Source organism: Polypterus senegalus, chromosome 4 (assembly GCF_016835505.1).
Source record: "Polypterus senegalus isolate Bchr_013 chromosome 4, ASM1683550v1, whole genome shotgun sequence".
NCBI classification, from domain to species: Eukaryota; Metazoa; Chordata; class Cladistia; order Polypteriformes; family Polypteridae; genus Polypterus; species Polypterus senegalus.
The window spans coordinates 112,870,151-112,893,471 of NC_053157.1; the positions used below are offsets into that span (position 1 = coordinate 112,870,151).

The 23,321-nt window shown below is 36.3% G+C and overlaps 1 protein-coding gene across 1 annotated transcript in view; it reads right to left on the reverse strand.

Annotated features, from left to right (window-relative positions):
• The window catches only part of fryl (furry homolog, like), a 355,547-nt gene that overhangs the window by 253,046 nt on the left and 79,180 nt on the right, over positions 1-23,321 (reverse strand). The window contains 3 exon segments of the mRNA XM_039751183.1: positions 1,922-2,002; positions 4,236-4,315; positions 5,224-5,320. Coding sequence (XP_039607117.1) covers positions 1,922-2,002; positions 4,236-4,315; positions 5,224-5,320 — 258 coding nt within the window.

Consider the following 23,321-nt stretch of genomic DNA (forward strand, 5'->3'; position numbering starts at 1 on the left):
ATGCGAAAGTGATGCAGAGGAAGCCTTTTCTCCGCCCACAGCACAAACAGAGTCGCTTGAGGACTGATGAAACTAAAATTGAGTTATTTGGGCATAACAAGGGGCGTTATGCATGGAGGAAAAAGAACACAGCATTCCAAGAAAAACACCTGCTACCTACAATAAAATATGGTGGTGGTTCCATCATGCTGTGGGGCTGTGTGACCAGTGCAGGGACTGGGAAACTTGTCAAAGTTGAGGGACGCATGGATTCCACTCAGTATCAGCAGATTCTGGAGACCAATGTCCAGGAATCAGTGACAAAGCTGAAGCTGTGCCGGGGCTGGATCTTTCAACAAGACAACGACCCGAAACACTGCTCAAAATCCACTAAGGCATTCATGCAGAGGAACAAGTACAATGTTCTGGAATGGCCAGCTCAGTCCCCAGACCTGAATATAATTGAAAATCTGTGGTGTGAGTTAAAGAGAGCTGTCCATGCTTGGAAGCCATCAAACCTGAATGAACTAGAGATGTTTTGTAAAGAGGAATGGTCCAAAATACCTTCAACCACAATCCAGACTCTCATTGGAACCTACAGGAAGCGTTTAGAGGCTGTAATTTCTGCAAAAGGCGGATCTACTAAATATTGATTTCATTTCTTTTTTGTGGTGCCCAAATTTATGCACCTGCCTGATTTTGTTTGAACAATTATTGCACACTTTTTGTAAATCCAATAAACTTCATTTCACTTCTCAAATATCACTGTGTGTGTCTCCTATATGATATATTTAACTGACATTTTTTATCGTAACAACCAACGATTTATACAGGAAAATAATGACTATTTATATATATATATATATATATATATATATATATGCCAGCAACAGTCATAACAATGACAACACAATTACATTGTCAATCATGTTACGTTATTATTATTATGTTTCCTTTTCTTTTTCATTACTTCTTTAACACACTACTTCTCCGCTGCGAAGCGCGGGTATTTTGCTAGTTAGGTTATAAAGTCCTTTCTTATATTGATCTAATTCTTCTTTAAGACTGTTTGCTGCCTTATTCAGAATGAAGGCTGCTTTGCAAAATAAAAAAATAATATTCTGATATACAACCATTTGTAAGGGTATAGATCTTAAATGTGCTCTGGGGTGGTTTTGTACATAGCATATGGACTCAGAGATCAGTGATCACTAACAGATATACTGCAAATAAGTAGCAGTTTGCTGCACATTAAATTCATTAATCACTACTGATCAATACAGAATCAATATGAAATGATTTAAATACAAAAAGCGGCAAAAGTAAAAGTTATTACAGGGTTCATCAAAATATATTTAGAGTGAAGATAAACAGCCTAAACAAATATATTGTCTAAACATTCTAACTGTTTCCTGGTTATTTTCATACTATTACTTGGAATGAATAATTTACCATGCAGCTTACTGCTGATTTATTACCATTGCCTACATTTCATATAAAGTTTTGGTTTTGTAATTCTAAATTGTATATTAATTCAAGTCAAGATTAAATTTTGTTTTCTTTGTGCATTTAATGCAAAACAAAACTTTTAAAATGTGTGTGCTACTGTAAACATGTAAAATTGAATAATTTACTAAACATCGCATTAAAAAGAAATGACAAGATGAAACATCTGGGCATTATTACAATTATTAAGCTATGTTCATTTAAAATGGTTCTTTTGTTTGCACATATGAATGAATGAGCAACAGAAACGGTACAAATAACAAAATCTGATGTTAACAGCAAAGTTTCATGCTTAAAACACATTTAAAACATGACAAAGGACAAAGCAACTCCTGTATTGTGAAGCCAACATTTTTGATCTTGCAATTTTCAAATGATAAACATTTGAAATAATAAAAAACTAACTTATGGAAAATAAAAGAAAAATAAGAATTACTTTGATTGTGTTAGAACTCCAATCACTTCTGCATACAAATCAGCAATGATGTGGACATTGCCAGTGTTGGGACCTGAATACCTATTAGAGAAAGCATAAAATATTTTTAACAGTAGGATCTAGCTCATGTACTCCTAAAAACACAACACTTCATATTATCTTTTCACCCAATTTTGAATATGAAAAGGTCTCTCCATATTTACAAAAATACTATGCAGAAGGCATGTTAGGCTAAACAGCAACTCCAAATTTTATGAGCTCCTGTGCTTATCACAGAGGGTGCACTACTATGTATGGCCTGATGTCATGTTTCAGATAACTTGTTGCCTCACATACAGCCTCAGTACAGACATTCTCCAACTCTGCTAGCCTCTGTGAGTGAGCTGAGCAAGTTCTAGAATCCCCACAATGACTTCAGACCTGTGGTCTCCAGCTCCTCACTGGACTTTGTGTCTCTGTAAGTGGTGCAGAACTACATGTACCTAGGAGTCCATATAAACAACAAACTGGACTGGTCTGACAACACAGTGGCTCTGTACAAGAAGGGACAGAGCAGACTGTACTTCTTAAGGAGACTGAGGTTATAAGTCCATAGTAGGTATTGTGGTGTTCTACATTTTGCTCACCTGGGGAAGCAATTTCAGCTCAAAAGAAGCACAGTACAGTGAAATCTTGGATTGGGAGTAACTTAGTTTGAGAGTGTTTTGCAAGACGAGCAAAAATTTTTGATAAATTTTGACTTGATAAATGAGCGAGGTCTTGCAATACAAGTAGTACATAAATGCTTTGTCTACCGAGCGTCACGTGATCACAACTGAGCTGATGCTTCTCTCTCGCTGCAGGATTGTGGGCAATCGTCTCCCATTCTCAGGCTCATTTGGCATGCCTCACTCATATAGTCAACATCCGTACAAGTGTATACTGTTTACTATAGCATTGTGGCCACGTGTGTGTGCTATAACGTGCGAGTCTCTGTCTTGCACCCCAAAATACGAAGCTGAGTCTCAGTACTTTAGCGACACCAGCTTTATTCAGCTTGAAACAGGAACGGCATGGTTATTTATTGTAGCGGGATCTGTCACTCTCCTATACACAGACACAGCAGTTAGGCAAGGTCAGGGCCAGGTTAGTGGCCAAGTAATACTGTGCCCTGCACATTTATAATGTTCCTTGTATCACCCACCAACGGCAGGCGTTTATAGCATGTCTGCGATCTTTTCGGATTCACTTTTATGGCGAACTACTACAGTGCTGGGAGCCTGCGGTTGCTTCAGGACACTCTTCAGCGTGTCGTCCCATTGGGTGGAATCCCACAAGAGTTTAGAAACTCACTCTCACCAGCCATGATTCCTTTCAAAGGTAAAGTGCAGGTTAATCTGTTTTATGTATTTTTACTTTATATTTTGTATTAATCATTTTTATATGAATAGTTTTGGGTTGTGGAACAAATCATCGGAGTTTCCATTATTTTTTTATGGGGAAATTTACTTTGATATACGTGTGCTTTGGATTGTGAGCACGATTCTGGAACGAATTATGCTTGCAAACTGAGGTTCCACTGTACCTGAATAAATTTATCAGGAAAGCCTGTGCCATCACAGGACAAACCCTATACATACTAGAAGCTGTTGTAGAAAAGAGGATGATGGCAAAATTTGATGACATCATGGAAAATCCTCTCAGTCCCTTCCAGGAGGCCATCTCTTAGAGCACATTTAGCCACAAGCTCATTACACCACGGTGCTGAGAAGCACCTCAAGGGGGTCTTTTCTCCTCACTGCTATCGAGTACTTGAATGCTTCCTCCTGAGGCACATTGAAATACCATTTTGAAATATTTGAACAACATACATTTATTTATTGATTAATTGATTGGTTGTATTATTTGTTCTGTGGGTCTGTATCCTTGTTTTTACATTTCTGCTGTTGTATGCATGTGAATTTCCTCTTGGGATTAATAAAGGTTATGCAATCTAAGATAATTAGACATATAAAAACTAAAGACCTGTGTGTGTGTGGAGCAGTCTGCTCTTCTCGCACTCAACCACAGCCATGGAAGTTGGTGTGAATTCTACAGAAGATGTAGAAGCTTATACAAGTGTGACTTGCACTTGGTGAGGTGGCGCATTCATGCACTTTTAAATTTTTTCAGCGCTTGCATGAACCTCACTTCTCATTCAACCCAAGCAGACAGTCTCGGCTTTATGGTACATGCACATTGTATGTTCACACAACAAAATCAAAATTAATCATACTTTGCTCAGGAACTTGATGTTAAGTATTTCTTTAGAAATATTAAGAAAATTGCATCTTACCCTTCCTTGTGTTTAAAGTGCTTAAAAGCCAAGTTCAGAACTTCATGTACCAAATTATCTGGGACTGGATGAACAGGAATCTGCATAGGGGAGGACAAAAGAAACAACATACAGTTAACAATTAGAAAGGTAAATTAATGCAATTACAATCTAACATCCCAATATAAATACAGTCAACTTCTTGGATACATTATTCAGTGCTCAAAGAAAAGATATTCTATAATACAGTAATGAGTATGTGTTTGATAATAATCTTACTTGACTGTGAAAGCAAAAATTAAAACATTATCAAGAACTTGGTGCATCTTGGTCCACTTAAATGGCACATGCAAGGTTAAGCATTAGCATCTTTTTCACAATGAACCTTGTCATGTAGCTTTGAGTACCACTTTAGTAATTTTTCAAGTAACATGACAAAGACTATACACTTTGAACTCTTTACTGCAGCTTCATTATCAGGGTTCTTTGCAGCCATATGGTAGCATATGCCTATGAGAATTAAACTATAACTTTGTGCATGTGACAATAATGACCCTATAAACCCATAGGTAATAAGGTATCCTCTCAGTTGATCGTAGGTCAATCGCCTATATTATCACTTGGAACAGCTTCATCACTATGAATATCACAAGCAAAATTAAACATATTTAAAAGTTACAAGTGAACCTAAAAAAGCTCTTGATACTGGAAATTAATCAATTTAGCCAAATCACACACTTTACTGTCCAACACAACAAAACTTGGCCAGGCTCAAAAGGAAAAATAACTGTAATAACATGCAATACATGTAAATTCACAATAAATTGTGTTAATGAGAAATATCTGTTAGAAATGTGTAAGTTTTACTTAAAACACTGAACCATCACAAAAATGACCTGGGAATTACTGAATATACTTAATGGAAAACTAAGTAACTGTTTCTTTACACATTAGTGATTCTAAGTCTGATATAGGGGGCACACACATGGTTGCGGCAGTATTGTCTTACCTGTTTTAAAACTTCAACTAAAACTAAACAAAAAATGAAATCAATGGCTAAATCTCTCCTCTCCAGCAGATAATCTTTGTCTCGATGCTGTTCATCACTGGAACAAAAAGAAAATTAGAGCATAAGGAAAAAAAATAAATATATATATATGAATGTACACTCACAATGGATTAGCAGTGCATTATATTCACCTGTTCATAATTATACTTGTGCAATTTCTTACACACACATATACACACACACATATATATATATAATATATATACATACATATATACATACATATATACATATATATACATACACATATATACATACATATATACATACACATATATATATATATATACATACACATATATATATATATATATATATATATATACATATATATATATATATATACATATACATACAAATATACATACATACATACATATACATATACATACATATACATATACATATACATATATATATATGTATTTATACATATATTTACACACATACACATACATATGAAATCTTTTCTCAAAAAAAAAAAAAAAAAAGATAACTCAGATGAATCCCAAAACAGAAATATATGTCACTTGTTCAGATGAATGCAGAGTATAATTTACAGTAACTTTGTAAATAAAAGAAGGGCAATGATGGAAAACACAGTTAGTGCTTTTATAAGATTCAGAACTGTGCTTTAATACTGTCTTCTCTTTGACTTGGCTTATTGGGCTGGTCCTTTGTCACTTAGTTATCTCAAGAGGAGCTAAAAGGAGGAGTTCAATGTTTAGAAGTTGAAGTTATGTCTTCACATTTATGATAATATTACAGTAAATTGTGTTCCAAAGTGTAGCATTTTTCATAAAATAAAACAAAAAACAAGAAGAGGCAAGAATATTTAAGAAATCTTGCCGTGCACATTTCTCGGGAATGACTATGACAACAAAAGTAAAATGTAAGTAATAAAATTTACCACAGAATCTTGATGCTATTTATTTGAGGCAAGATTAGGTTTCCTGTTTGCTTGTCTGCTCACATCAGCTTTGGGGATGTAGTTTTACATTTTCTACAGGTGCACTGCCAATAGTCATTAGCTTCACAGTTTCAGGCTGCTGCTATGGGATTGAAATCATGTGTGTCCTCTCTCAACAGAAATTTACTCAAGCCCATAATATGTAGAGCTATGTCTGAACTGGGCCTGTACCAATTTTAACTCAACTTTTAACTATTTTTAATGATCATTACCAAGTTACCAAACAACGATGCTAGTGCTATCCTATCCCATGACTCATCCTGCAGTATTATCTATATATCCACAATTGCCCCTGGCTGCTGATGCTTTTCATAGCTCATTATTAAAATAGAAGGAGCACCAATAGTTTTCAGCTTTGCCTTCATCACATGAAGTAAAGGACTTTGAGTGACTGGAAGAGTGACGATTTTTCATGGATTGTCTACAGAATATAGACAGCAATTCACATCTGGCTATAATATTGAAAAGTATCTACAACAGCGTTTGGAATGACATTTTGAGGTGAAAAATATGTTTGAGGAAACCATGTCCCTGGTGCTGAAAGGTTGCCATGGAGGGAGACAAGCACTTAGGTGAAGCACACAGCCAATCTCCCTTTATTAAAACTTGTAATTTTAGGAAGAAATAAAAAAGGCAACATATTTTCATAAGATTCAATTACAAGTTTTAAAATATGTCTGTAATCTCAAAACATAGATAAATACTTGATTAACTTTTTGGCTTAAAAATAGGCATAATTGGCATGTTTTAAGGATTTTATTTCCATGTTTGAATTTCTGCCCTTTGAAACCCATTTTAAACTAAGAACGGACTGATATTTTATTTTAATTTATAAAAAATTCTTCACTTGATAGCACACTTTTATGTGGCAAATTAATGCATACCATGACTGTGGCCAGACAAGTTCAACTTGAAAATTAAAAAAAAAAATTCTTTAATGCAAATTGCTTGCAAGCAACCATCACACTACAGGCTTACTGTCCATTACTGGATAAATGACCTTCATCCTAGTATATCTGGAGAACAAGCTTTCTACACAAAATATTTCAAGCCTATGAAAGTTCAGGTTTCTAGCTGCTTTTGTTCCAGTAACAATTAGACATCACATGCTGGAAAATGACCTTGAACTTTAGATGAAAGATATAAAACTTTATTTAATACAAAATCCTTCACTGAAAGCCCAGTCTAAAATTTGTCAAGTTAACTATTTCTCTTAAGACCCCGCTGTCTCCTTCCTACCTTGGAGGGCGGGTAAAATCCTGAGGAAGCTAAAATTCCACATTTATATCAATATTAAAAAAGCCCTTTTGGTAAAATGGGTGCAATATTACAATGCTGAAGTATGAAGAGAACTGAAGTAAAAAAACAGAAAAAGAGAATTTATACCTCATCCTGATACCAGGATTGTAGACTATAATACTGTTTCTATTAAAGGCAGAAACATTTCACACAACATGATTGTGTCCATGTTATTGAAAGTGTACATTTTTTGTATATACACAGAGTCCATTTTTTAACTGCCAGATGAAATTGTTTGTTTGAATGAGCTGTAGAATAACATTTCCCTCCTGACAACACTGTGTAAATACCTCATTGTGCTGTCATTCCACAGCAAAATACCTTGAATTGCAAGGTACACAAATGTGATATAACAATAGCAACAGATTCTTTAACAGATCAACAGATTTAACAATAGTTAATAGCAACAGCAATTCTAAATTGTCCCTAGTGTGTGCACGTGTGCCCTGCCCGGGGATTTGTTCCTGCCTTGTGCCCTGTGTTGACTGGGATTAGCTTCAGCAGACCCCCCATGACCCTGTGTTAAGATATAGTGGGTTGGAAAATGGATGGATGGATGGTTGGTTGGTTAATAGCAATAGATTCTTCAGTGGGAACATTATAGATAAGGTGATAAGTACTGGCAATGAAAGCAGCAGTCCATCTGCTTTAATCACATAATGCATTTACGAACCTCTGTTCATTGGACATGTCAGTCCTTACACCCCTTTCCTTGTGCTTCTTGTTGCCTTTCACTTGACATTCAAACTCATATTCCTTCTTTTCCTTATTCTGCCCTTTATTTTTTAACATCTTTCTTTTGTTCCGATAGCTCCTTGTATAAAGAATTAACTTTATGTTTTATAAATTCCCGAGTGGATTCACTCAAAGTATTTACTTACATGAGTGACACTGTCACATATAAACACTGCTATGTTCAATACGGCTATAGATGGATACCGGACGTTTTGCTATGTTACACCCAACCACGGATGGTTTGTTGTTTTATATAGGAGATAATCCATATTTATTTTTCAAGATAAAAAGAGAAGATTGATTGAAGATTATCTATAATAATAATAAGAACAAAACTTACATTTGCTCCTATCAACATTCAGTGTATTTTTTTTATTTATTTTTTAATTTTATTGAATTTTTTAAAATCAAATAACACTCAACACACAACTCGAGTTTTACAAAAAGAAAAGAAAAAGAAAAAAGGAAGAAAAAATACCCCTGAGAAAGAGATCTAGGCCAGCAATGTAAAACTTTATGCTAGTAAAGGCAAATGAATAGATAAAATAATAAATGAATAGAGATAAAGAGTAAAAGAGGGGAGAAAACCTGCTTCCTCAATTTAAAAGCTTATTCTAAAATGTTATTGATTAGATCCTGCCAGGTTTTGAAAAGGCTTTGTACAGATCATGTAAGTGTGAATTTGACTTTTTACAGTTTCAAATAGTATACAACATCAGTTACCCACTGACTTAGAATAGGCAAATTAGGATTCTTCCAACTGAGCAAGATAATTCTGCGTGCCAATAGTGTAGTAAAGGCAATTACAGTTTGTTTGTCCTTCTCTGCTTTAAGCCAGTCTGGAAGTACACCAAACACAGCTGTTAGTGGATTAGGAGGGATTGTGACATTCAAGCTGTCTGAAAGGCATTTAAAGATTTTGGTGCAAAATGACGTTAATTTGGTGCAGGCCCAAAACATGTGACCCAGTGAGGCCGGACTGCAGCATTCACATGTTGGATCTTGCCCTGGAAACATTTTGGACAATTTTAAACAAGAGAGATGTGCTCGAAATATTATTTTAAATTGAATAATTCTATGCTTTGCGCATATAGAGCTCGAGTGAATTCCTTGCATTGCTACTTTCCACTCCTCTTCTGAAATATTGAGTAAGAGATCCTTTTCCCACTTTTCTCTTGGATCTTTGAAAGGGAGGGACTGTAAAATAGTTTTATATATTACAGAAATACTGTCTGAGTCCTCAAGACTGAGCAATATTTTTTCCGGCATAGAGGTAGGTGAGAGGTGAGGAAAATTGGACAGGTTCTGTTTAACAAAGTTTTAAATTTGAAAGTAGTGAAAGAAATGTGTTGCTGGTAAGTTAAATTTGGAGTGTAATTGTTTGTAGGATGCAAAAACGTTGTCAATGTCCAGATCTCCAAGTGATTTAATCCCAGACATTTTTCAGGTATTAAAAACTGTATATGCTTCAGAGGGTGGGAAAAGGTGGTTCTCGTGCAGAGGTGCCACAAATAAAAGCTTCTCTATCTTAAAATACTTCCTACATTAGTTCCATATTCTGATTGAGTGAAGTACAATTGGGTTGTTAGTATATTGGGGATAACTTGTATTTATAGGGGTACAAAGCAAGGAATATAAAGAAGTACTGCAGGATTTTATTTCTATTGTGGATCAAGCCTGTGTATGTTCGTCTATTTCTGTCTATGTCTAGGTTTTTATAGTTTGTATGTTTCCTGCCCAGTAATAAAACTGAAGGTTAGGTAGTGCCATGCCACCTTAGGTCTTTGTAGGGTTTCCCTTTGGATATGTGGCCGTTTTGAATTCCAAATAAATGAGGTTATGGTGGTGTCTAATTTCTTAAAAAATAATCTATTGATGTATAGTGGAATGTTTTGAAATAAAAAGAGAAGCTCAATTGTGATTGCAGTGCCTCAATAGCAATTGCAAAAAGCAGTGATGACAAGGGGCATCCTTGCCTGGTACCACGCTGTAGTTTAAAGTAATCTGAATTGATGTTGTTAATACAAACTGAAGATTCTGGATTGGTATACAGTAATTTGATCCATGCACAAATGTTTGGGCCAAACCCAAATTTCTCCAATGTAGAGAAAAGGTAGTTCCATTCAACCATGTCAAATGCTTTTTGTTCATCCAATGATAATATCTCCAGGGTGTTTGACTTTGTTGGTGAATGTATTACATTAAACAGGTGTTGAAGATTGGAAGCTAAGTTTCTTCCTTTAATAAATCCAGTTTGGTCTTGTGATATTACAGAAGGGAGCACTTTCTCCATCCTTCTACCTAGGACTTTGGAGAGTATCTTAACATTGTTTTTCATAAGAGAGTGGTCTGTATGATGTACATTTTAATAAGTCCTTATTTCGCATAGGAAAGACAGTAATTACTGCTTGGCGAAAAGTTTGAGGTATATTTTTATTTTCTTTAACTTCTGTAAATGTTGCTAATAGAAGGGAAGCAGGCTGAGTTGAGAATTTCTTATAAAATCCGGCAGGGTAGCCATCAGGGCCTGCTGCTTTCTCGCTCTGCAGGGAGTTTATAGCATCTAGTAATTCTGATAGTGCCAGAGGGTTATCTAATTCCTCTGCCATAAGAGAATCGATTTGTGGTATCTGTAATGTGTCCAGAAATGCCTTAGATTGTGTCTTGTCTTCTTTAATCTCAGTAGAGTATAAGGATTTATAGTAGTCTCTAAATGTGTGCATTATATTTCTATGGTCAATGATTTTGTCTCCATTTGTGCTGGTGATTGCATTGCGAACTTCTTGCTTATGGATTTGTTGAGCTAAGATCTTATTAGCTTTCTCTCCATGTTCATAATAATAATGTGTCTTGATTTAAGAATGAGTTGTTCAGTTTTTTTAGTTGTTAAGAGGTTGAGCACTGAATGCAGAGCCTGCCTTTTCCTATGAAGTGTCTCACTTGAACACCTGGCATGTTCTTGATCTGTTCTAGTAATTTTGTTGAATAGCTGTGATACCTTCTTGGTTTCCAGTTTATTTTTGTGGGAAAGATATGAGATCATCTGTCCTCTTAAGAAAGCCTACAGGATTTCCCAGAGTGTTCCTGCAGAAACCTCTGAGGGTGTATTTATCTCTAAAAAAAATTGATTTGCTTGGACATAAATTCTGTACAGTTCTCGTCTGCTAATAAAAGTGGCTTAAGACGCTATCTGGGAGACGAGTATGTGGGGCATAGTGATTTTAGCTCCAAAATCAAGGGGGCATGGTCAGAAATAACAATATCGTCATACTTACAAGATTTAATCATAGGCAAGAAGTTTTTAAATACAAAGAAATAATCAATTCTTGAGTAGCAATGATGAGTAGAAGGAATATGCTCTTGAGTTTGGCATTAGAAATCCCCAGGGGTCTGATAAGTTGTGGTCAGTTACAAACTATGTAATTGTGTTTGCGGTGTTGGATGTCATCGCCCCTGTCACAGGAGACCTATCTAGGTCTGGATTTAAAACACAATTAAAGTCCTCAGCCATTATAATTTAATGATTGTTCACATTGGGAATGGATGCAAATACATTTTGCATGAATACCCTATCGGCATTGGGTGAATAAATATTTATTAAAATCACTTTAAAGTTAAATAATTTGACAATGACAATAACAGATCTCCCTTCAGGACCAGATACTACATCTGATACTACAAATGAGTCTGTTCTATGTGTAAGTATTCCCACACTTCTAGTTTTCTTTGAAAGATGGAATGGAATATTTGGCCAGTTCAGTCTTTGTGCAGTCGAAACTGATCCTTGTTTAATAAGTGGGTCTCCTGTAAAAATACTACTTAGTGTTTAGACCTGTTAGGTGAGAGCATAATTTTGTTCTCTTTAATTCGTGATTCAGTTAACTGTCTAGTCTTTGAGACATTGCTTCTGAGCTTTCATTGTCATGTTTTAGTCTTAAATGAAAATAAGACAGCTTTGACCTTAACTTCCAATAGGCAAAACGTTGGCATTTATAATTACAAGGATTAAAAAGATAGACTAGAGATAGCTTGCTCTCTTTCTTTCTTCCCCTAGCCCCAGTTTTGCCTCCCCACATGAGGCTGGACGCCACTTCCCAAAGCCCCAGTCCTCTGACATACCTAGAGACAGAGCACATCCAAACCAAACAAAGCCCCCCAGCAGCGGTGTGCGAGGAATAAAATTGAGATATCTATTGCCAATACAGTGCAATTACTATAGGCATAAACAAATCTACTCTTCAGTAATCTTGAGATAGTAAAATAGTAAGCACAGGGAATGGTGTTAAAAAGTGGCCCTGGATAACCATAGTAAACCCTAATATGATAATAACAATAAACCAAAGGTATTATGTAAAACAGCCTCCTTTAGAAGAGTAAAAAAAAAAAAGAAAAAATTTCTTCAACATGTGCATTCATATATGCATATAATACACATATAATTGTAATTAAAGCATAAAGTGTCCAAGAAAGGAAAAGGATGTATAGTTACAGTACCAGTATCACTGCAAGCGGATCAAGCAACCGGCAAGATCTTCTTTGCAAAAAGCTGCATGCTTAGCAGCTGTTGAGGGTGAGAAATCCAGGAACACACGAATGTGGTTATTTTCAAATATAATCTCTTGTTTCTGTCTGAGAAGTGACATTACATGTAATTTACATTGTAATTTCTTGAAGTGCACGATAAGATCTCTAGGTTTAGAGGTATTTGATACCCTGTATGCAGTAAGCTACTGCTATTTCAGTCAGATTTATTGTCCTCTTCAATTATTTTATAAAATAGCTCAGCTATGAATTTCACTGGGTTTGGACTTTCACAATTCTCTGGTAGACCTGCGATTCTAATATTATTCCTTCTGCATCCATCTTCCAGTGCAGCAAGTCTGTCTCTGAGTTTTTTAAATTCGGAATTTGCAGCCATTGCTTTCCCATCCGCAGTAGATGCCAGATGTTTGGCTGTTTCAATTCGAGTCGTGAATGTTCTCTTAACAACTTCAAAATGATTGCCAAGTGTTCTCAGCTCTTCCTCAAACTTTGATGCATTTTCCTGAATGTGTTCCTCCAGCATACCTTTAAAGGCTGCCTCAAAGCAATTATATACATGTTTCTCCAGGTCTTTATTATCCTGCCACAGCTTCTCGTTTGTCTTGAGCATACCATTTATTTCTTTCTTTCTATCCTTCTTGAGCTCCATTATGTCTTGAGTGGTGGCCATGGCCATTGCAGCAATCATTACCTTCAATTCAGCCAGATTGTTTCGGCCTTCTTGCTCCGCAGGTGAAGTGACAAGCCCTGTTACAGCCTTAACACCCGGCTTGTGAGGAATAGATCAAAATGTGAAAGGCAAGGCCATTTTCAGTTTCAATGGATCTTCTGGAATTGACGAGCTACCATGACCTGCATCACTTGCACATTCGCTCTCAACTGGAAACGAAGTGGCTCAGGTTCCCAGGAGATCTGTGGTTACGCCCGTCTGTCCTGGGTCAGTCTCTGTAAGGCAATACCTTGAGGTTGAACTTGATGCCTGTCTAGGCTTGGTTGTAGCTTTGGATTTCTTTTCCATTTCTTTCTGAGCCCCTGCCTTACCGCTCATGTTTACATATGCTTGCATATACTGTAATAGAACCTCCTCAAGTTGGGTAAAATACAGGATGCCTCGGGATGATAAAAATAAGAGAAAAATTAACACCGCTGCTAATAAGTTCTGCTTCAGACGTCTATCTCCAGTAAAGGATGAGACCAATCCCCAACATTCTGTGTATTTTAACAAAATGCATATAAAGAAAGAAAGGGCTAGACATTTAGAGAAAAAGGAGTATGTGTGTCTCATTTGTTCAACCCAACATGTGTTCTCTTTCTCATAATACCTTCATCCTGAATCTAATTTTATTTCTTCACCTTTCTTCAACTGATCGTATTATGTTTGCACTTTATTGGAAAGAAACAATACACAATTGAAAAATTAAATACTGCAGAATCATGATGCTGCTTGCACCATGCAGGTTTTAATTAATTGCTTGTCTCACCCATAAGTTAAGACATAGATGCTTAAGGCAAACCCGGAAACTGAAGGAGTACACTGCTTATTCAGCAAAGCGGTTCAGAAGAGCTTTGATGAAACAGAGCACCTTATAACAGCATCAAGCAGCTACTGTGCAAGAATGTACTACTGACAATGTTTTTGGCAACATTGAAACCGATGATAACAGATGAAATACATCGGAAGAAGCTGGAAAGCTAACAAGTAAATGAAAACATATCTTGCAGGGTGAATAAATAAAGTACCTACAGCCATACATAAATTAGATGTGGATATACTTTCGTGGAAAACAAAGGTGTGCCCCCCTTCTGAGGAATGACACTATTTTAGTTATTGTACTAGGGGGTTTTGCCCCTGCTCGCTTTGCTCGCCAACCCCCGTGTTTGGTTTAATGGATACACACTTGAAAGATTTTTTTTTTCTTTGAATGGTTGCTATTTCGTTAGTTTCACTTTTATTTCAGAACTTCTGTAAAAAACAATATTTGGAATCTTTCGAGTCCCAATAATGTTGAATCTTTTAAATGTCAGTGAGACATGTGTTTAATGACTTTGTACCATAATTTAGGATAGGTTTCTCTGTTTGGAATTACAGCACAGACAAAACGATCCACATCATCAGCAGTTAATCATTTTTTTTGAAAGTAACCATTCTCTGACTTAAACTTCAAAGCCTTACAATATTTACATACTTCTGACATATCACCTACAATGCATCCGGAAAGTATTCACAGCGCATCACTTTTTCCACAATTTGTTATGTTACAGCCTTATTCTAAAATGGATTAAATTCATTATTTTCCTCAGAATTCTACACACAACACCCCATAATGACAACATGAAAAAAGTTTACTTGAAGTTTTTGCAAATTTATTTAAAAAATCAAAATTGAGAAAGCATGTGTACATAAGTATTCACAGCCTTTGCTCAATACTTTGTTGATGCACCTTTGGCAGCAATTACAGCCTCAAGACTTTTTGAATATGATGCCACAAGCTTGGCACACCTATCCTTGGCCAGTTTCACCCATTCCTCTTTGCAGCACCTCTCAAGCTCCATCAGGTTGGATGGGATGCGTCGGTGCACAGCCATTTTAAGATCTCTCCAGAGATGTTCAATTGGATTCAAGTCTGGGCTCTGGCTGGGCCACGCAAGGTCATTCACAGAGTTGTCCTGAAGCCACTCCTTTGATATCTTGGCTGTGTGCTTAGGGTCGTTGTCCTGCTAAAGTATGAACCGTCACCCCAGTCTGAGGTCAAGAGCGCTCTGGAGCAGGTTTTAATCCAGGATGTCTCTGTACATTGCTGCAGTCATCTTTCCCTTTATCCTGACTAGTCTCCCAGTTCCTGCTACTGAAAAACATCCCCACAGCATGATGCTGCCACCACCATGCTTCACTGTAGGGATGGTATTGGCCTGGTGATGAGCGGTGCCTGGTTTCCTCCAAACGTGACGCCTGGCATTCACTCCAAAGAGTTCAATCTTTGGCTCATCAGACCAGAGAATTTTGTTTCTCATGTTCTGAGAGTTCTTCAGGTGCCTTTTGGCAAACTCCAGGCGGGCTGCCATGTGCCTTTTACTAAGGAGTGGCTTCCGTCTGGCCACTCTACCATACAGGCCTGATTGGTGGATTGCTGCAGAGATGGTTGTCCTTCAAGAAGGTTCTCCTCACTCCACAGAGGACCTCTGACACAGTGACCATCGGGTTCTTGGTCCACTCCCTGACTAAGACCCTTCTTCCCCGATCGCTCAGTTTAGATGGCCGGCCAGATCTAGGAAGAGTCCTGGTGGTTTTGAACTTCTTCCACTTATGGATGATGGAAGCCACTGTGCTCATTGGGACCATCAAAGCAGCAGAAATTTTTCTGTAACCTTCCCCAGATTTGTGCCTCAAGACAATCCTGTCTCAGAGGTCTACAGACAATTCCTTTGACTTCATGCTTGGCTTGTGCTCGGACATGAACGGTCAACTCTGGGACCTTATATAGACAGGTGTGTGCCTTTCCAAATCATGTCCAATCAACTGAATTTACCACAGGTGGACTCCAATTAAGCTGCAGAAACATCTCAAGGATGATCAGGGGAAAAAGGATGCACCTGAGCTCAATTTTGAGGTTCATGGCAAAGGCTGTGAATACTTATGTACATGTGCTTTCTCAATTTTTATATTTTTAATAAATTTGCAAAAATCTCAAGTAAACTTTTTTCACATTGTCATTATGGGGTGTTGTGTGTAGAATTCTGAGGAAAAAAATGAATTTAATCCATTTTGGAATAAGGCTGCCCTGGGACAATCTCTTGGCAACAAGTCTCATGTTTATGGTCCCCGTGAGACGCTTCGTAGCAAGTCTTTTTTGTCTCGCAGGTCTTTTAAATGTCGTTGCCTTGCTTTTCCATTCCAGGATTTATATATGTTTGGCCACTATTTATTCATATTAGATATCTATTATTATTATAAAGTTTTCTTTCTCTGAATAGATACTTTAATCTGTCAGGTACACAGACATTAACAATAACGTTATGATAACCTGCACAGAAATTTTAAGACTTAGTTCTCTGCGTCATATGCTGAAAACAATACTGCTGTTTTCATGTTTGACAAAATAGAATTTACATGTAATTATATCTAGCATTATCACTCTGATTTTCATTTCAATTTCATTGTTCCTTTCTTTTTTCTAAATGTAGTAAATTACATTTTAGTTAACATTGTGCACTCATTGTAGTAGCCAGCCTTGCCAACATTACTATCAATATTATTATAGACCTGCGTATCTACAGTATAATAGTAATAGCATTGTTTGTTACTAATGGCTAACTATTCATACATCCATTGACTGTTATAGGTGTTAACAGTATAAAAATATATAGGCAAACTTATTTAATGGGTATTCCCCTTAAAATGTAGTACACAGTTGGGATTTCAACATGTGGAGGGAAAAAAAAAAATCACAATGTGTTGTGGGAGGGGAACTTACAATGTGCATTTAACTAAATTAAAAAAAATAAATAAAACTATTACAAATACAGGCTTACCTTACTGCTGACCTCCAGTGACCTACCTTTACTTTATGCCATGATTTCCCCCTTAATCTTGCCTCTGCTTGCAAAAATATGTACATAACTGTCCTAGTCCAACATCTGTGACTCTTTTTAAACTATATACATTATTTTGGTTGACTCTCAGTCTTTCTTTTTCCTCTATATCTTCCTCAGTCTTGCCCTGTCTGCTGTCTCCTCTTCTTCATTTGACTTCCACTTTATAAGTGCCCTGTTAAAATCAAACTAGGGTGAGTTTTCTAAAATCAGTGACTCTCAGAGGTTAACAAGCATCTTTACGAGGAACGTTTGTCACATACGAGCTACTTTTTGTGGGTTTACCAAATTCCCTCTTAATTGGGCACTTCACCAGGGATTAATCAAGTACTACTTAATTAATCATACACCTAAAATCGCCTGCAAAAAACTTCATAAGTCAAATGAAAAACAATCGATTGGCAATACTTTCATTATACTGAGACATTTGTGGTCCTTCACTGGGATGAAATAGAGTTAAGAAAAGTAATATGAAGGAAACATTACATCAGAACTTAAAAGAACAAAGTGTATAGTAATAAATAGACACGCTGCATTTTCTTCAAAAATGAAAAAACACAAAAGTGGGATGAGACACATAAAAAAATAATAAGTCTGAACACAGCTTCTCTTTACTCTCTTTTCAAACACAGAAACCATATGGTCAACCTGTAAATTGTTTGTGTACATAGCTGATTTATAGAATCTGAAATTGTTCCACAATTTTTAAATTAAAAAATAAATTTTATTATGGAGAAATTGTATAGTGCATGGTGCATTTATTTTTTGAAAGTATAGGGAGCAGCTCAAGTATAATACAATGAAAACAAAGTATATTAATTAGAAATTGGTTAACAAAATAAAAGTATGTTAAAACAGTAGTGTTGATGCCTGCCTAGCATCCACACATACTGGTATAAACCTTTTGCTCGAATATAAGGAAGTTAGGACATCTGACACATCCAGCCTGCACTACCCCCTTCTATCAATATTATGCAGCATTAGATATAAAGACAACGTAGTGAGGTGAAAATCTGATGCCACCTGATGATTTATATGGACACCAAAAAGGAATTTTCCTTATACTGTACCTTAGCCTACCTATGTCTATATGCTATGTTCCAGTATGATGTGAGTATTCTGATGTGCTATACTGAATTGTTCTTCACTTACTGTCTGATGGTTATAGAAGTCAACTACAATGTACCAAGAGGATGGTCATTTTCACCTAGTAGCTGTCCACCAAGAAACTCCCTGGTTTTGGATTTCTGACAAATATCAAACTGGCCAGCAGATAAACATTGTGGGCACTCTCAGTCTACTTTGGTACAATACCTGTAAAAAGTCCTTAGCAACTACAAATCATTTGTACCTTCAAAACAGAGAACATTTACTGTAGTGTTGACTATAGATTCCAAGAGGTTGGAAATGTGTGGGTGTCAGCCACTGCCCAAGGATTTTACTTGCATAAGGTGTTAGTGTTGGGTTCACATACAAAGACACAGACACACAATCCAAAGGCTATTCTTTGCAATAGAATTTCTTTATTGTAGCCTTATTATTTCTCCCTAAACTGTGCCAACCTCCTATTTTTGTCCTTCATTTATCATTCTACATCTTTGTATTAACAAATGCTATAAAGAAAATGTCTGTGTCAAAATAAAGCAAGGTACAACCTTACAACAAAGATTCTTCAAAACCAATCAGAATTTTCATAATCTTATACGGGTAATTATTAACAGTAGAAGTAATTTAAAATATTGTACCTATAAAAATGATGAAACAAACTAATTATTATGTTTCATCATGAAAATTTCAACTTAAGTAAAAATGTTATTATTCTAAAATGTTCAGAGAACTGTCATGATGTAAATTTAATGGGCTTTGTGTAGTAACTGCTGTCTGTCACCAAGATTGGAGCAACAGGTAGCAGGTTTAACATGCTACTTTAGTTATGGCAAATTTCAGAAAATCCCAAGATCAAATTTATAACGCATTACTAAGCATTTGGAAAAATCCCCCCAGTTCCAGAGGAGGCCCAAGAGCTTAGATTAGCCTTACATTTGTGAGATTTGCATTATAGCATATGGTTTGATTCTGTTTTGTGTAGTGAATACAAATTCACATGACACTTGAAACTGGCATGACCATGGCTATAGCCAAATGAAAAGTAAGTACACCTCATCAATTTTTTTTTCTTTAACATATGTGGGCATATCAAGATTTGATCTTCACTTAAACAGTATCTACAGATAAATGTTATATAACAAACACAATGTCAAATTTACATTTTGTAAAACAAAAATGTATACTTTTAGTTAAAACTAATACAAATTTTGCATGTGGAAAATGTAGTTACATACCTACATACATCACAAGCTCAGATAGCTAAAATCAGAATCAGGTGCAAATGATCAGAACATCATTAAACATGTTCTTAAGGAACCAGTCTTATTTAATCTTTAGACATTTACTTTGGTTTGCTATTTGTTCTTGAAGTGTATATTATCATCATGCATAGATCAAAATAGCTAATTGAGGTCTTCAAAAAGAAATTTATAGATGCCTATCAGTCTGCATGGATTTAAAAAAATCTCAGTACATTTGGAAATCAAACACTTCAATGTCTGAAAGATCAGAATCAGAAGATTTTAAACTGCCAACTTGTTCACATCGAGCTATGTCAGTACATTTAGCCCAAGAGCAGAATGCAAGATGATGAAAAAGTCTTTAAGAACCCCAGAATTTCATCACAGGAAGTCCAGGTCGCTCTTGCAACTGATGATGTCAAAGCACAAGGCTCTACTATTAGAAAGAGGCTGCACATATTATATCTACATGAGAGCTATGCCATGAGGAAACCTTTACCATCCAGAAAGAACATCAGGGCAAGACTAAAATTTGCCCATGAAAAGAAACAACACTGGAATGTCTGGGACAATGTGCTCTGAAAAGACGAGATACAGTTATTTGGTCACAGTATCAGAAGACATGTTTATTGAAAACCAAAGACAACATTTGATCAAAAGAACACAACACTAACTGTAAAGTAAGGTTGCTATGGTTTGGGGCCAATTTGCTGCACACCATCACAGAATCCACTATGAATTCTTCATTGTACCAGGGGGTGTTTGAGAATAATGAGAATACTGACTGACTGAAGTTTAACCGAAAGTGGACTGTGCAACAACCTGTTTGAGAATAATGAGAATACTGACTGACTGAAGTTTAACCGAAAGTGGACTGTGCAACAACCCTAAACATACCAGCAAATCCATCAAGGAACAGCTGAAAAGAAAGAAATGGAGGGTTCTGGAATTGCCAAATCAAAGCCCAGATCTGAATTCCATTTGGGGTGAGCAGGTTTTGAAGCAGGCTGTGCACACAAGACAACCCTCTAACATTCCACAGCTAAAAGAATTCTTTATGAAAATGTAGGAAAAGCTTACTGATGGGAAAGTTATAGGAAATGCCTGCTTGATTAAGTATCATTATATTATTATTATTATATCATTATATAATATCAGTTATTAGAATCAAGGGAATACTTCCTTTTTCAACAAATAGAAATGGCATATCTGTTCATTTTTGTTTAATTGTTGTAAGATCAAATTTTTATTGTTTTTTCAATCAAATTTTCTTTTTTTTTTTAATCAATTTCATCACCTTTATCTAAATATACTGAATAAATGAAAATCAAATCTTCATTTTAAAAAAGACAAAACATTTCAAGTGCTGCACTTACTTATTCACAAGACTATATCTGAACAAGCTTCCGATGACCCAGAACATTTATATCTGTCAAGGTCTCTTTATAGCATAAGCTATGGGCTACCCTGTGGAGAATTCAAAGTTTGTTTTAAAAGATGGACAATGTGCATCAGTATATCCTTAGATGACACGGTGTCACACAATTGAACTATCTAACAGCCACAGGTAGACCTTAAGCCATATCAGATTCCTAATGGTTGGTGGTAGCCAGGTGTTCTAGCAAATCTCTCAATGCTTTCAGTTATTGGCAAACAACTGTCACTGAACTTTAAATTGTTAACTAACAGATCTGTTCCTTCATCTACTTCTATATTTGATGAAGCTTATTGCTTCTAACAGCAGAGTTGTTGGAAAAACAAAAATTGCCCACAAGTTGTATTGTAATTTCTTCACTTATTTTACAGAACTGACTGCATCACTCATACAGATGGTAAGTCAGTGAGCTTTGAAGTTTGTTCATATCAACTCTGAACTGAATTCTTCCCTGTATTTTGAACAACTCATTAGTAGTACCCTGTCACAATAGTAGCTTCATCTGTACACAAAGCTACTAGGTTGCTCACAATTAAATTTTATTCACTGAATACATGCTTCACATTCTGAATGATAGTTTCCACCTTTCCACCCATAATGTCATAGTATCTAAAAAAAATTCAGAACCTTTTACTGAAGGTGTATATAGTACAGACAGCAACCAATGTGTTGCTATTATCCTTCAACTCATGAAGTATTAATAAAAATGTAAGTGTTGTTATTCTGAGAGCATGCCAGCTAGCAATGGCTTCAGTAAATTTCTGAATGTCATTCATGTGGTTTCCATAACATTTTTGTCAATCTTAAGTTATTTCAATGAAAAATATTCAAGTTCCTTCAAAAACATCAGAGGTTCAACATAATTTGAATCTGAAATTTCATTCTACGCCACCAAATGTGACATTATATGTTATGTATTTAGTACTACTAGCAGTCTATTAACTGACCTTACAACCTGTGGATAAAAACTACTCCTCATGTGAGTGCTAATGGTCCTGTACTGTTTGCCAGAGCACAAAGAGAAAAGTGACTATGTACAATTGATGAGATCTTTAATAATGCTGTTTGCCTTTCTAGGACATTGTGTGATATATACTTCCTGAATAGAGGGAAGATGTGTGCCTGTAATTTTCAGCATTATCATAACCGCTACTGCAGTTGAGAAAGTACTATACTTGATTATACAGCCACTTATTATGGATAACATTAGCAACCTGCAGAAGCTGTTTAGCAGAGATGAAGATATCTAGACTTTGGTCAGACATTTAAGAATGTAAAGGCATTGGTGAACCTCTTTACAATGGACAAGATGTGTTGTGACATCAGGTTGTCAGAGATGGCAATTTTTAGAAATATACAGCTACTGAAACTCTCTACAGTATCCCTCATCCACATAAATAGAAGTGTGGTCTGTCTCCTGCTTCATTAAATGTATGTCCAGCTTACATTAATGGAGAGCTGTGGTGGGCTGGCGCCCTGCCCGGGCTTTGTTTCCGGCCTTCTGCCCTGTGTTAGCTGGGACTGGCTCCAGCAGACCCCCCGTGACCCTGTAGTTAGGATATAGCAGGTTGGATAATGGATGGATTAATGGAGAGACTGAGTCACCATTGTACTGGCACTACTGTGTCAGAAAACAAATCTCATCTATGCAAGTCATTCCCTCTCATAGTTGGTGTTCAGGCATATGATGATGGGGTCGTTAACAAAATCAATGATAGAGTGGAAACTGTGTCCGATCAAACATTTGTAGGCAATCAAGGAGGATAGCAGTGGGCTCACCTTACTACCCTGTGGAGTGCCTGTGTTGAGTATCAGCGTGGAGTAAATGACACTGCTGTTGCTGAGGTTTGTCAGTTAAGAAGTCCATAATTCAAGGTCCAAGGGCTGTGTTCAATTTCCAAGTCAAGGATCAGCTTTCATGGTAAATCAGTGTTAAATGCTGAGCTATAAACAGGACTCCATGCAAGAAGGTATGCCAGGAAGGTATAAAGTGCAATGGCTATGGTACACTCTGTGGACCAGTTATGATGATATGCAAACTGAAGGAAGTCCAAAGTAACTGGAATATTCTAACTAATGTCTCCAAGCACCACTTTTTCAAAGCATTTTATCAAAGTAG